Source organism: Pholcus phalangioides, unplaced genomic scaffold, assembly GCF_987345545.1.
Source record: "Pholcus phalangioides strain wild (caught in Gottingen) unplaced genomic scaffold, Ppha-v1.0 ptg000007l_1, whole genome shotgun sequence".
NCBI lineage: Eukaryota > Metazoa > Arthropoda > Arachnida > Araneae > Pholcidae > Pholcus > Pholcus phalangioides.
The window spans coordinates 58737618-58753909 of record NW_028301600.1 but is presented as its reverse complement, the minus strand read 5'-3'; the positions used below and the strand labels follow the sequence as shown (position 1 = coordinate 58753909).

At 36.1% G+C, this 16292-nt stretch overlaps 1 protein-coding gene across 1 annotated transcript; it reads right to left on the bottom strand.

Annotated features, from left to right (window-relative positions):
• Positions 1-672: 672 nt before the first annotated feature.
• On the bottom strand, positions 673-11006 carry LOC149085552 (uncharacterized). Its single transcript, XM_089233623.1, has 5 exons — positions 10644-11006; positions 10372-10468; positions 3564-3751; positions 3377-3427; positions 673-870 (listed from the first exon to the last, which is right to left on the bottom strand). Exons 1-5 carry the CDS (start codon positions 10734-10736, stop codon positions 787-789), a joined length of 513 nt encoding a protein of 170 aa, XP_089089749.1. The 5' UTR covers positions 10737-11006; the 3' UTR covers positions 673-786.
• Positions 11007-16292: the final 5286 nt, after the last annotated feature.

Below are 16292 nucleotides of genomic sequence, written 5' to 3'. Positions count from 1 at the left end.
ATCATTATTTCTATCTAGCACTTGCATACTAATTTTTCTAAACTGAAATGTCTGATTCATAGGATAAAACTATCATTGTAACACATCTGTATTATCTTTTGATCTTATCTGTGAAATTTATCAAAGATATTATCAGAAAAAATATATTATTTTCATTAAAAAAAATACTTGATACACAAAATGCATGATAGCCCTAGATTAGCAATATTTTTGAATATAAATTTGCTTTCATGTGATATTAAGGATTTACACTCATGTTTTTCTTAATTTTTAAACAACTATATTTTTCCCAATTTGGTTCACAAAACTGCCCTTCACGGAAAAGGGGGAAAAAACTAACTTCATTGCCTCACAATGAATTTCAAATATTGTACAGCATCTTTGCATTGACTTAGTGATAGCATAAAAATTGTCGAATATGCAACTTTACCATAGTACTATAGCTATTCTTTATTTTTCAATACATTATAAAATAAAAAGATTATAAAAATTATATGTCCTGGTCTAGTCATTTTAACATATTCACAGTGATTATATTTTTTATGCTTTTAATAGAAGTAACTGAACTTTCATTTACTTTGATTTAGAAGTACAATTTTTTAATTTTATTGAGTGAACAAAAAAAAAACATTAACTATAAATTATGTGTAATAATTTTGAAATGCACCCATCTGTCGTAAAATATTTTTAATCTTTAATCGATTACACATAAAATAGACATGATATTTGCAGGTGATAAAATGAATAAATGCAGCTGCTTCTTTATGTGGACTATTTCCCTTCTTACTATGGATATAATATCACAAATCTAGGCTCTTGAAGATTTTTTAGTGTTTGGTATTGGGATATAACACACAGCAAACAATACATCTGAAATTATGAAAAAGATGTTTAATTGCATCTCATCACACTATAAGGAAATATATACATTTTAACAATGATTTCAATTTCAACAATTTCATTTGTCAAATAAAGGAAATAGTTGAATCAGCATTGAAATTATCGCAAATATCAAGTTAGTGAGGGGTTTTATTTCATTCATCTTTAAAATATTTTTAAATTGTATATGTGCCGGTATAATTGTTGAACAATTCTATATTTTATAATCTACTAATTCATAAAATGTTTTGATCTTCAATTTTGTATGAAAAGTTTTCGTATTGAGAATACAACCATATATTTTTTGATTGCTGAAAGATCTGTAATTTCTGAATGAACAGTGCAACCGTCCAAAATAACTCCTCTCACTTAAAACGTTTCAATCTAGCTTTATTGATCATTTGTCATCCAAAAATTTCAGAAATTATTCACATCTATTTATTGTTAGGCTTTTGTAGTTTACTGGTTGAGTTTTCAGTTCCCAAACATAGAAATAATGGGAAGTAACCCTACCCAAAAGTGTCTGGGAGCACCTTCAACACATATCAACAAACAATGCAGAAAAATATGACATTTTTTGAAACACGAGATTAATGTTGTAAATGTTTTCAAATCAATTAACACAAGGGCGATTTCTGAAAATCAGTTGTGATAATGAAGTATAAATCGTAGTCGACTTAAGACTGATGTGGTCATCGCATGTCGAGTTAGAGAGGTTCCCCCCTATTGAATTTAGTATTGTTCCAACCATGAGGAACAATAATTATCAAGACACTGGGGTAGTCAGCTTATTTATGTGTTAAGTTATTTAGGTTGCACTAAATTATAATTAATACTTTGCTTTCCAAAATTAGTGCTGCCATAGCCAAGCGGCATGGTGCTCGTCTACCACCGTGAAGGTTGCTATCACAGTCCTGGGTTCGAATCCGAGGCAACTTGAGGTGACCGCGGATAGACAGTGCCTTCATTTCCAACCCATCTCATTAATGGCAGTAAATTACAATATAGTGATATGGCCAGAGTTGGTGTTTGGTGAATTAGGGTCATAGCCAGAAATTTATTTTGGAGGGGATCAAAGGGAAAAACAATAGATTTAACCATGTCATTGAATAAAAATCTAATTTTCTAACATTTATGAGGGAGACATGGACCCCTTGCCGCTCCCCAAGGTATCCCTCAAACATATGCGATAGATGGCAGCATGACACAGAAACAAGCTTCACATTAGGTTCACAACACGGACATGCACATTCCAGCATGTACCAATTCATTAGAAGTTCCGCAGAGGAATGCGGATGAGGTACATGTGTGGTTTAGTAGTAGTAGCCACCTCATTGGGCAATTTGCCTATTGTGAACTTTATTTTTGTATTTTTTTAGGCACCCTGGAAGTATGCCTATAGGATCAAGGATTTGCTGGTAATTTGCAGCAAAAGGACTTAAAAGCTTTCACCCTATATACATATAACACTTTCCAGTACTAACTGTTAGGAAGCAGTGGTAAGTTGTTTATCTTCTACGATGAAGGTTACCATCAGGGTCCACGAGTTCGAATCCGGGCAAGAACATCAGTGGAACCCATGTCACAAAATTTCCATGAATCAGATTTTCACAATTTTTCTGACGGTACATGATTATCATGTCATGTCAGTGTAGTGTGTTTCAGTTGTAAGTAGTGTCAGTGTAGAGTAACCTTTAGAGTTACAATTTACAGACATGCCAACATGGGCTTAAAGTTTGTCAGTAGTGATGAATGTTCAGCTTTGCCGTTAGGGGTAGGGGTATTCTCCCCCCCCCCCCAGGACAAAATATAATCATAGTACAATTTAAAAAAACACTCAAAAATTTAATTCTTTTAAAAATTTTCAATTGAAAGTTCATTAAATACTGGATCAGGCCACATCAGCTTCCCCTCCTGAAGGGACTTTCTGAGGTTGCAGAGTCCCTTGATAATTCATGAATATTCAATGCATTCCCAACCAGCATACACCCTTGTGGAGACGTATATATGGATGTCTAGCAACACTAGACACACACCCCATCCCAGTTTTCTTTTTATCAGTGCTCCTATGGCAAAACATTCTTTCCACACAAGTTCTGTGAGCTCGGCCATGCAGTATGCAAATGAAGCCAAGTCCAGACTCACCATGCTGAACCACTCAAAAACCTGTTTTTAGCCCACATCATGGGGCAGTTTTAAGAGAAAACAGGTTTTGCGTGTATGGGCATCGAGTGGAGCGGTAGGTTTAGACCAGGCGTTTTACAGATTGCCTTCCATGTATAAACAAAACAGGTCCACTTTGAGTTTGTCTTCTCTCGAACTCTCTCACATGCACATAATTTATCATTATGGTAAAGATTGATGCAGTTTTAAAAAATAAGTAAAACACCACAAGAAACTCCATGACCCGAAACTACAGACAATCCGTTGCAGTTGGCAACTCTGCAATTTAACATTTCAACACTTTATAATAAAATATAAGCCATAATATACTCACATGCAGAGCATCAAAGCACCATAACAAAATAGCTGCCAAAAAGGAATTCAGCTGATAAAATAAAATAGAAACATTTAGTGTTTTCATAGGGTACTTAAATTTCTTTCAAAAATAAAATGGGATTAAATTTAATTCATTCTCAAATGATATATTCAAAGAATATGGAATCATATCATCAGAAACTTACATTGTGATAATAGCGAACAAGGTACCAAATTCCAATGGCTATCATCAATAAGATTTCAAAAACCATGAATATCATCCATGGAAACAATAAACATCGGTTTTCTCTCTTTATGCCTAGTGTTAACATAAGGCATCCAATCAGAAATATGAAGCAAAAGACGATAGTGAAAGCTCCAGCTACTTCAGTACCTACAGATAGAAAAAAAAAAAAAAAACCAAATCAAGATTTTCATTTGATTAGAACAGTAAATGTTACCCCTTTCATCCAAAACAAATGATAGTACTCTTAAAAATTAAACTTTAATTTTGAGATGAAAATTGTTTGATTATTACATTAGACAGTATGCTGGGAAATAAAGAGTAACAGATTCCAAGCAATTCTTAAATATCTGGACTTTATATGTCGAGCCTCACATTTTTTTTCTCTCCTACCACAATCTTGATTTTATATTCATTCTCGTAGCTACAGTATAGCTTCTAAATCAGAAACTCAAATGTAATTCATCAGTTCAATTGAGATATGCAGTACAGACGTGCCAACTTTTGAAATCCAGAAATCCGGAGATTTTCTGCCCCCCCCCCCCACCCTGACACTCATAGACTCGATCAAAAAAAAAGTTTATAAAATTTTTTTTCGAAAGAAAAATATTTTTTTTTTAATCAATTAAGAAAAAGTTATTTTCCCCCCCCCCCAAGGCAGGTTCTACATTGCCCCTGAGCAGAATATAATTCCATGTCAGTCTTTCTATGCAGAATAGAGAAATCACATCTACATACTGTTCATAAAGTATAGGTGTTTCCTTTCGTGGATGCCATCAGTGAATGATAATCTCGGGTATATGAACTCTTAAAACTTCATATTTAGCTTTATATAACTTAAAGTTTTATATTTTCTTTCTGAAGACAATATTTAATCGGAAGAAACGATTCAAAAAAATTCAAATTACAAAGCTGCCGACGTAAAAATGTGTTTCCCGCACGGCTGTTAATGGAATACAATAACGATTATACAGGAATTTCGGCAACCAAGGTCATGCCCCTGATAAATGATTGCCGATAAACGCTACGGAAACGAAGTCGCGTCTTTGCCAGTTGCTTAAATACGTTCACAGAGACTTTTTTCACGGCTGCTCGATGGAAATGACTACAGCTGTCCTCTATGGGTGTTTTCCCTACGACGGTAATTATTGATGCCACGACAATGTGAAAGCTCGCGTAAAATCTAATTTTCTGCCAAAATCCGGAGAAATTTTAACAAATCCGGAGAGCGGGAGGAAAGATGAAAAATCGGGAGAGTTGGCAGGTCTGGCAGTAAAATATATCTATGCCACGACAATGTGAAAGCTCGCGTAAAATCTAATTTTCTGCCAAAATCCGGAGAAATTTTAACAAATCCGGAGAGCGGGAGGAAAGATGAAAAATCGGGAGAGTTGGCAGGTCTGGCAGTAAAATATATCTCGGATTGCCAGTAAAATGTCATATGACCTGTTATCTATCAGAGATGCCGCTCTACTCTGATTTACGTGGGTCCAGGGACTAAGGTTATTGGCAAAATCTGGATTTTTTTTTTTTAGTAAAAGTGAATCCCTCTCGAAAAAAGTTGGGTTTTCCACTCAGTGAATCAAACACAGTAATTCATTTCTAAAAATATGTTCAATCTAAAGATTTACCAACATAACAAGTTTCATTTCACAAGGTTTAGTTACATTCATTGTAAATATTCTACTGGTAGAGAAAAGTTGCAAGCAAACCCACCAACACAGGAATTAAGATGTAAAAAAATTTAAAACAAATATAATAAAGTTAGGCACATTATATATTTACTAATAAATCAGTCTCTATATAAATTTTCTTGTGATTGACTTTTCATTTCAGAAAACCTTAGCTCTTTCAATAATAGCTTCCGCATAAATTTAAAGCAAATTATTCTGATGTGATCATCTTCCGATTCATATAAATCCCTTTTGAGCAATTTCTAACTGGAATGATTTTCTTTTCTCTCCCTGATGGTCCGCGATTGTGGTCTACCGCCATTTAACTGCCACATATTTCACGAATGTGGGAACTTTATTTATCTGATTTATATTTATCTGAATATGGGAACTATGTCAGATTGGTATTAGTGAAAACTAACAGTGTGCTTGTGTTGTGTGTCCAAACCGAGATGTAAAATTATAAATTGCCAACTCATTGTCTGTCAGAAGTAGAGTTTTGATTTTAAGCAGCGAAATATACAGTTGGCCCCCCCCATATTCGCGGTTTCAGTACTTGCGGTTTTTTTCCTTCATTGGGAAATTTTTTTTGCAACACTCAGAAATTATCATTCATGTGTTTTGTTTACAAAATTTGAGTTGCGCATGTTTAGGATGGCTCGCTAATGACATTACTGTCTTCACTAGAGCCGTGAGAGCTCCTGAGAGAGAAACAGCCACCTCGGGTTGATTTAACCTTTGGCCACAATGTGTGCTAAAGGACACAACTGTTTCTACAAGGCCAACTGAAGAAATTATACAATACATTATCACGTTAGCGAAACAGGTGGGTGGACAAGGGTTCAATGATATGGATATAGAAGTCGAACAGCTAATTAATAGCAATTCAGAAAACTGAGCAATTCAGCATTGACAGAGGAGGAATTAATGCAGTTGACTGCTCCTAAGCGGTACCAGATGAAGATAAAAAAGTAGAAGACAAGTTCACCATGAGTAACATAGCTGAAGGGCTTCGCAAGTTCAAATCAACAATAGATTGTTTTCATGACATAGATCCCTCTATGGTACGTTCTTCACATGTAGAAAAATTGGTAGAGGAAGCCTTGTCATCATACTCCAACATACTTGATGATATGAAGAAAAAGAAACGGCAAACACAGAAAATCATGTTATTTCAGAAAACGTCGCCAACACAATCGCTTTACCCACAATAACATTCACTTCTACCCTCTGAGTCACCCTGGTCTTCTCATGCTGTTCGATAAACGAGATATACAAAAAAAATCTATGGCTTCGGTTATTCGGAGATTTCCGTATTCGCTGTCATCCCCGGAACGTAACCCCTGCGAATACAGGGGGCCGACTGTATATGTAAAAAATAAACTTTTCGATGTGCTACAGTGGAACTTCGGTTAACGGCAATTTTCATAACAAGCAAAAATTAACAAATTTTGACTCAGTTAACGAGCGATAGTTGGCATTACGAATAAAAATTTTGTTTTTTTAATATTTATTTTCACGTTATCACAACTGAGCTGATGGTTTTTTGCTTTCGCCCACACACGTGTTATGGAATTTTGGGTAACATTCTCCCCTACGATCTCCGGTAAGCATGCCTCAATCGAAATTTAACACACACGCGAGAGTGGGAATATTTACCATACGAAACGAAGGGGTCATTCAAGTATTACGTCAGCATAGAGGGAGGGGGTTTCAGATTTGCTGACTTTTGATGACAAGGGGGGAGGGGGGTTTGAAGGTTGCTTACGTCATCAACCACCCCTTTTGAATATATGAAATATTCTAAGCTGCTGATGAAATTTTGCTGACAAGGGGGGGGGGGGTTAATGTTTTGCTGACGAGGGTGTCAAAAATGGCTGAAAATCTGCTTACGTAATACTTGAATGGCCCCTAATATACACTTGAAGATTTTTTTTAAATTCTGCTTGGAAAAAAACTGTGGGTTGATTGCATTATTGAACATGAGATTTTGAGCTTGGGGAAGATCATGGACTGGAGGTGCATGAGGATGGCATTCAAGAACTAGTGGTGAAAAATGTTTAGAAGTTAACAGTAGATGAAGTGATGGATGTCTTTTGCACGCACTAGCAAGAGTTTATGTAGGGTATCTTGTCTGAGGAAGAGAGAAGCAAGGAGTCCCTCACATAAAATGAGATTAGAGAGATGTGCAGAATGTGGGAATCTGTGCAGAACTCTGTAGAAAAGAACCACCCAAATAAAACTGTAGCAGTGTGCAAGCAATGAATCTCTCGAAGGAGAACACTGCAATTTACCATTTCCCAGAAATCCTAAGACAGAGACAAAAGCAAGTGTCATTGGATAAGGTTTTTTAAAAGTCACAAAAAGAATAAGTTCGCAAACAACATCGAGTCTGTAAATCGTCCTAAACGATAGTCCTCCTCTTCCTCTTGTTTAGAGTAAGTTACTTTGTAAACGTTATCATATTATATGTTTATTTTATGGTGTTCTTTATATTATGTATATTTTATTGCATTACGTATAATTGTTATTGTGTTTAATTACTGACTGAATGCCATTTTTATTAGTCATTTTTATGTGAATAATTGTGGAACGAATTATCTGTTTCCATTATTTCCTATTGGGAAATTTGATTCGAATAACAAGCTATTTGGATAACGAGCATGTTAGTGGAACGAATTACGCTCGTTAACCAAAGTTCCACTGTATTTTCAAAAATCGGGAAAAGCCATCAAAACAGAAAAAAAAATGTTAAACTAGTTTTTTTTAACATATATGTAAGAGATAAGCTGATTTCATTATTTTAAGCAATAAAAACAGCAGAAATAATATATATTTTTTTACAGCAATATTCTGTTTCGTTGTTCGATGCAGTATAATCCAGATCTCCTTGGCGACTTTTTTTTCGCCGCCAAACATGTCAGACGGTCCAACAAAAAGTCGCCAAAGCCATAACTACAGACGCCGAAAAACAAAAATCACCAGCATGGAAAACATAACAAAAGTGGAAACCAACATTATATAATAGTAAAAATAAATATTCTAAGTATAAAAAAATAAAACCCTGACTCGCTCTCTCACACAATAAACCGATCAGGACATGTCTCTCTGTGAGTGTGTGGGTATCCAGACTCTTTTCAATAATAAACGAAAATAATGATATTTCTTTACGACACTTAAAATGGAAGGTGTAACAAAAAAAGGCAGAAGTTACAGAAAATAAGAATAAATAGATGCCATTTGAATAACCAGTGTTATTAGTGCCACCTAGAACGGAAAGATCTAGAAAAAATACGGCAACACACCCGGCCCCATTATGCCTGCCTTGGCGACTTAAGGAGCTCTTGTGTGGCAATACAGATTATACTGCATCTGTAACTTTTCATTTCAAATATGTGGAATATACACTTTTTTGAGAATGACCCATATATTTGTGTTGTAGGTCTGCCGATCAAGCCTGTCATTTAGGAGGATCAGAGGACTGTGTTGCTTCCCTCCCCCCCCCCCCCCGCTTTAGAAAATATATTAGAAATGGTATATATATACACAAATATATATATATATATATACACACAAATATATATATATATATAGGGCTGTTGAATAGTCTTTACTTGCTAACTAGAAGACCCTGCTTCATTATGAGGACTTGAAGGAATCAACTAGGAGTCGCAACCGCACCTTCTCGTGTTGCAGCCTGTAAGTAGCCACGTGTAACACATGATGAACGGATGCGGATGGGCTTCCTCCAACTCGCACTGGCCAGCGTGGAGGATTATGGCCAAAAAACCCTCTAAAAAGAAATATAATTACCATGGACAATGGAATCATTAATGAAATAAACAGAAGGATCAGGATTGGGTGGAGCACTTTTGGAAAAAAACTAATTCTGAAGAGTCGCATGCCATTATGCCTGAAAAGAAAAGTTTTTAATCAGTACTGACGTATGGAGCTGAAACATGGACACTCACAAGCAAGACAAATGCTACAGACAACACAAAGGAGCATGGAAAGATGTATTCTAGGCATCACAAGGAGAGATAGAAAACAAATCATTTGGATAAGAAACCACACAAAGGTATATGATATCATGGAAAGAATTAAATGTTTGAAATGGGCTGGACATATTGCAAGACAGGACAACAGATGGACCACAAGTATTCTAGATTGGTACCCCCGTGATGTTAAATGTCCGAGAAGGTGTCCCCAAGCAAGATGGATTGATGAGATCAGGAAAGTGGCTGGAGTCAACTGGATGGCTAAAACATCAGACAGAGCAGAATGGAAAAATTTAGAGGAGACCTTGATACAGCAATGGATTGAAAATGGTTGATAATGATGATATATACATACATTGAGTATATGTTTTTTGCCCCCCCCCCGAAAAAGTTGACGGTTCTGCTACTGATCATCATGGGGCAGCTCCAAACAAAATCTCTACCCATGAAGGACCTGTTTTTGGTGCCCTCTTGCCTACCCCATCCCAATTTTTCTCTATCACAAAAATTCCTAAAGAAATTATAATTTTTTTCGCCCTTTCATTTCGGATTTGGCACCCTTTCTATAGCAGTATCCTGTGTGGCCGCATATCCAAAGAGCTGCCTCTGCATCATAACAATAGTTTTTCTCCTTTGCTTTCCACAAAGTTGGAAAACATTAGAAAATCATATTTAACCGACCACAATGGCGCACTTGTGTGTTCCAAACTCTGATTTTTATGACGTGAAACTCGTGACCAAATAGCATCTAGATTTTTTTTTTTTTTTTCTCCAACAATCTCAGAAATTTTTTTTCCAATCTTATACAATTTTGTCAAAAATGCGACTGTGCAATCTTGTGGGAACCAAGCAAATTTTCAAGATAAATACATTGCCTTTAAATGTGGGTGGGTAGCTGCAGAAGTGAGCATGACCTATGCACCCTGTATGTATGTATATATATATACACTTTATATAATATAGCGAATAACATTTTTTAAATATTTCAACAGTAAATTAGCTAATATTTCAGGGCGAAATGGCGCAGTGTAAAAGTAATTTTGACCAGGTTTTTAGGTCAAATACCCCACCATCTCTAGAAATATGCACATTCAATTACCTGATCTGTCCAGTTCAAAAAACGGGCTGTAGAACTCGTCATTTTTCCCTCCATCAATGCAGTATAAAGAATAGGAAATGAAAAGAACGTGTAAAACCTAGAATGAACCAGGTACATACAAAAATTAAACATTCGCCATCTGATTAAAAAAAAATCTATGATTAAGAAAAACAATAACATCAATATGAGGGTGTGGCATTAAAAAAAATAAAGTATAGAGAAAGGGTTTACATATTCTCTTGGTATTTGGATTAATAGAATGAAATACTTACGGCTGTATACATTGCTGAATAATAACAGCCATATTTCACTGTTGTGTAGGAATATACCATGAAAGGTGTGTAACACTTGTCTAGCACAGGCATTTTCAGTAAATGTTTATAAAAGTTTGTTGACGTTTCGCGGGCGGAAGGCGTCTCAAACACTGGTTTGAACTTATACAAAACTTGTAAAACTTTAAGGCTTTATCTCGAAATTTTGATTCGGTAGATCGAAAAAAAAAAACTTTTTGCAAATGTGCACGAATAATGAACATTATTCTGCAGAAATCAAAATATAAAAAGTAAAATTGAAAGGTTCATCTGTTCACACACACACAGCAGTTATTAAAATTAGTTTGTCACATGGCAGTTAACAAAATCAACGGAAGAAAATTCTCTACCACAAAAATGCTGTAAAATGCTCACTGTGACAAAATGACTCAAAAAATTTGGTCATCTCAAAGTTTTGATGAAAGTGTCCCGTTTTTTCAGCGGAATTTAGCATCTTAAATTTTGAGTTTAAGCATCGTTAGGAAATTGATGGTCAAACTGATTTTAAACTCTTCTTGAAAAAATAAACAGAATAATTATTATACAGTCAACACACACTGTTAACGAACTTAATTCGTTCCTGAAGTCCGTTCGTAAACCGAATTTTTCGCAAACCGAAATAGTTTTTCTCATAGGAATCAATGTAAAATGAATTAACCCGTTCTTGGGACTTCGATTTCTAAACGTTTACAAAAGCTCCTGTGCACACATCACGGGTCTAGGTCAATTCGTCGAGCTCAACTTGTCGCGTGACAATTCATCGCAGCGTCAATTCGTCGTGGTATAAACTCGTCGCAGTACAAATTTGTCGCAGTCATTTCGTTGCGACAAATTTGAATTGCTTTACAATTCAAATGTTTATTGTGATCTTATAAATAGGGTATTTGCTTTAGGCGTAAAAAAGGGAATTAATTTTTTTTTCTCATTTATTGGAAATATGTTCCCCTCCCCGTCTCTATTTCAATTTTTAACAAATGGAGGAAAGTATTCGTTGAAGTCATCGAAGGACGTTGGAGCGTACACCAAAATAATAAATTGTGATTAAATAAATTTTCAAAATTTAATTTTCACCGTATAAGCCGCATTTCCCGCTTTCGGTCGGGATTTCCATTTCTCGCAGCGAATTGCGTTGGGGAGCACACCAAGATAATAAATTGGGATCAAATGAATTTTAAAAATTTAATTTTCACCTTATAAGCTTCATTTCCCGCTTTCTATCGGGATTTATATTTATCGCAGTGAGGGGTTTCGGGTGCAGTTCAAGATAATAAAGTGGGATCAATGTGGCCCATTCGCAGGACAATTTCCGTAATTTACTATTCTGTATATTCATGCAGAAAATACATCTTTCGGGAATTTTTTTATCGACAATGTATCTAAGTTTATATATAACAGCTGTGAAAAGTCTTATGTTTAAATTATTATTTTTTCAATGCAATGTGCATGTCAAATCACCTTGTATTATTATGCCAAAATAATACTCAGACACTTCGGCCATAGGAGCCCGAACCTGGGAATGAGGCCAGGTGTGAATATAACCACGCTTATATTCACGCTACTAATGCGTGTTATAAGGAATTGCAATGTCTTTGGTGTATTGGTTAGCGCACTCAGTAGTGTATTTACAGGGGGGGGGCTGAGCGGACGATAGCCCAAGGCGGCAAATTCAGACGGGCGGCGAATTTCGGAGCATAGAAAGAGGGGAGGAAAAAAACTTTTCTTTTAATTCACATTTCGTAAACGTGTGGAAGTGCCATGTGTCATTTCCATAGTAAATAATATATAATTATTAAACCATTGTTTATTTTTTGTTTTTTCTCCACACAGAATGTTGTTCAAACCGCTGTGGTGGTCGAGTGGTTATAGTGACGGACTCGCGATGCGAGGATCCGGGTTCGACCCCCACAGTGGTGGTCGGCTGAAGTTGGTTTTCTGTGGTTCCCAACTTCAAGGCGCAAATGCGAGCCGATCTCCCTGTTAAAAAGTTTCGCCACAGAGAGCAACAGTCCTACAACGATAAATCATTCAAACATAACACTTCACTCATAGTTAGAAAAACTGGTGGCAGATGGCAGCACTACACATAACAAGCATTACAGAGAAACAACAAAACTTCACGTCAGGTTTCACTGTTCAAAAGTTAATTTTTTTTTATTTCAATAACTATACAATCCCTTGAAATATGAATGACGTAGCTGAAATTCCTGACTTCGCACATTTACATTCCGCAAGAATGACTTAAATATCGGCCACCGCTATTCCCATTTTGAAAACCGTGTGGCGATTGTGGGACACTGTATATTCAAGTAATGCAAGCACATTCAAATGACACGAGTGCCCAACTACTGGCGGGCCCGTCTAGAATTTTAATTGGTCCACCAAACCATTTTGAAAAAGTTTCATTATTTCAAAATACACCTTAGGACGCGCGGTTAAGGATGATATGTATAGATATTATGTAATGTGTGCATTATTAATTTTGTTGCTAGGACTATAACCAAGTACGCAGAAAGTATCTCAGCCCCATTGATAACACCATTACAGTATACACCATTGATAACACCATTACAGTATACACCATTAATAACACCATTACAGTATACACCATTGATAACACCATTACAGTATACACCATTGATAACACCATTACAGTATACACCACTGATAACATACAGATATAATATACAGTACCACTGTTTTGGTTTTCTTTATGATTCGGTAATAATGGCATGGGGGGGGGGGGGTAAAAAAGTTACTGAAATGGGAGGGGGCTGCAAAATTTGTGTAGCCCACAGGCGGCAAAAAGATAAATACAGCCCTGCTAGGAGGGACGTTAAGTTCGGGGTAAAAGGTCGAACCAATGGGAAATGATTTCTGCCCGCTCTAGGAGGAGCGCCAAATCCAAAGTAAAAGGCCAAAAGAAATTCGACATATGTTTTGACATAAAATATCGCTGTTCCTTTGAACGCATCAAAACGAAGCGATTGAAACAAAAGTTTTTTTTTTAATTACGGAGGTCAGGGGGCCCAAATATAGGTGCCACTCAGGTAGAGATTTTGTCTCGAGCCAACCCTGAGTGCAACGTGTGTGTGTGTGTGGAAAATTTTAACAAACCGTACATGAAAATTTTAACAAACCGTACATATACACAGCTGAACATCTTTGCGGAGTTTCATGGATCTTGTTCCAGATATCCGGTGTGTAACGGTAAAGGCTCCTATGAGACTTTTCTAGACAGTGTCTCTGTTTAGGAGACGTTGGCAAGGTGTGGCCACAACGAGATTCTAAAAAATCTACAGCTTTTTTAAGAAACTAATGGGGAACGTATGTCGGAAATTCAATTTGATTTTTTTTCCAACCGACTTTCAAGAAGGGCCGAAAAAACCTCAATATAAATTCGATCGAAATGAAAATCTGGTGATCCTAGGGAAATTTTCGATTTAAATTTTTTTTTGTATTAGTTTTCTATAAGAGTTGTAAGAATTTTAATCATCTTAAAGAAAGTCATTTTGAAGGTAAGTCGACGTTAATCTTGAATAAGAATTAAACAAAACCTATCGAATTTTGCTGCTTATAATCCGCAAACTTCGCTTGTTTGAGGAAAAAAAAGGCACCATGAATAGTCCGCAGTGGTATATAACCCACATGAGAAAATTTCATTTATCAAAATAAAATCGCTCTCAAGGAGGAGGTGTTGTTTAACACGGTTTTGTAGAGAAAATGTCAATTTTTGTACCGGCATCCACTCAATCTATAAATATTTAAAAAATATATGTTTTTGTTAATAAATTTTTAACGTAATTATAACTAATGAAACCTCTCTCGGAAAAAAAATAAAGCCGTAGATAAGACGCAGCGGTTTATCCGCACCAAAGCCACTTCAAAGTTAAGACTCTTCTCATGCAACTTCGACCCACAATAAGAAATTCATTTCTGACGTTTTGTTTTTATTTCAACGTATTTTTTTAAACGTGTAATCTACGGACTATACGCAGCAGAATAGGTAGGTTAATTGGAACTTCCATGGAAATATGGAAATAAAGTAGTGTACCTCACATAATCAAAACAAGGAAGGGTGGGGGCAGCGGCAAATCCATTTCGTGTAAGAGAAATTTCGGATATGTATCTTCGTGTATTTGAAATGAGGTTTTATGAAGCAGATGAAGTATAGAATTAAATGTATGTTATGGTAAATGTGTGTGTGTGTGCGCGCGTTGAATCAGTAAAGCATATCGGTAATACATAATCACCAATCGTCTCGGTAAGTTTGATAAATTTCGCAACATTACCGGCGCGATTATGCATAATTCCTTTTAGACCCTGTATGTACAAACGTGCGAATTGCTTCTTTTCACTTTAGATTTTTTTTCAACTTCAGGGATGTTTAGCCCAAACTTCAAGAATTGTGCGTTATCGTTGAAATTAAAGCAGAAGTTCCTGAGGTTAAAAAAACCCCTAACAACCCCTTCCCAATGCCGTCTTACCGCATGGGCCTACCCGGGAGCGGCCCGGGAGCCTCAAGAATAGAGGGGCCTCACGAAAATGATATCTAGTTAAAATTTTCTAGAATTTACTAAGTAGGGCCTCAGATAAACCACTTGGCCCGGGACCCCCATGATGCTCTTAAGACGGCCCTGTCCTTTCCCCAGGGCCGTAGCGTGCTTTCTCGGGGCAGTCTTTTCTTGGAGTGTCCTTGAAATGGTTATGCTCAGAAAAAGGAGGAGTTACAAGCAACCCCCCCCCCATTCGGCTAGTTTCAACCGACCAAGTTGCAGGGCCCGGTGCTTTAGCTAGTGTTTTTCTGCCCTTTCCGTTTCTTAGCACTGGGTCTGAAAGGGATAATTTCAAATGAAGTTCATGAGTCATAAATATGAAATAAATCACACGGAAATATCACTTTAATCACTTTTATTATCAGTTTAGCCTGTACGTAATGCGTGCACTACACCAATTTTACCATAAACTTCAATTAAAATATGTATGAAGAAGATAGATCCTTTGTGATGAGTATCCTGCATTAAATGTGTGACGTTTTGCTTTTTTAAGGTTTTTAAATCTCTTAATTAAATCAAACAAGTTGGTTTTTTTGCTTTTTTACAAGTTAAATAGCAGTAATCCCATTCTAGAAGAAGTTTTTCTGACTTCTTCGTCCCTTAATATCCAACCAAGTGGTGTGCGGGGGATGGGGATGATCACCACACCAAGAATCTGATGATATGGTAGAATGAGTACGGGACAGTAATGACTAGCAAAAATTCACTGACACATCACTCTGGATTTTCGCCTGGGGGAGGGGGGCGTATAACGTGAATATCATAATAAAAAGCCTGATGATGATTAATAGAATAATAAGTGATACTAATTTAAACTACCATAAATTTTCTCTTCTTTCATTGTTTAACGAAACGTAGGAAAAGATTTCAATTCAAATTTAATTTAAACAATTTAATTTAAAAATAATGCATTATTTTCTGTCTCTCTCTCATACGAATAATCTGTATCTCTATTTTATGATAACAAAAAATTCAAATAAAGAAAATTAATAAAATAGGCTAATTCACACACACATTCAATTGCATTAAAAAAATTTGTAATTTCGGAATATGAAAT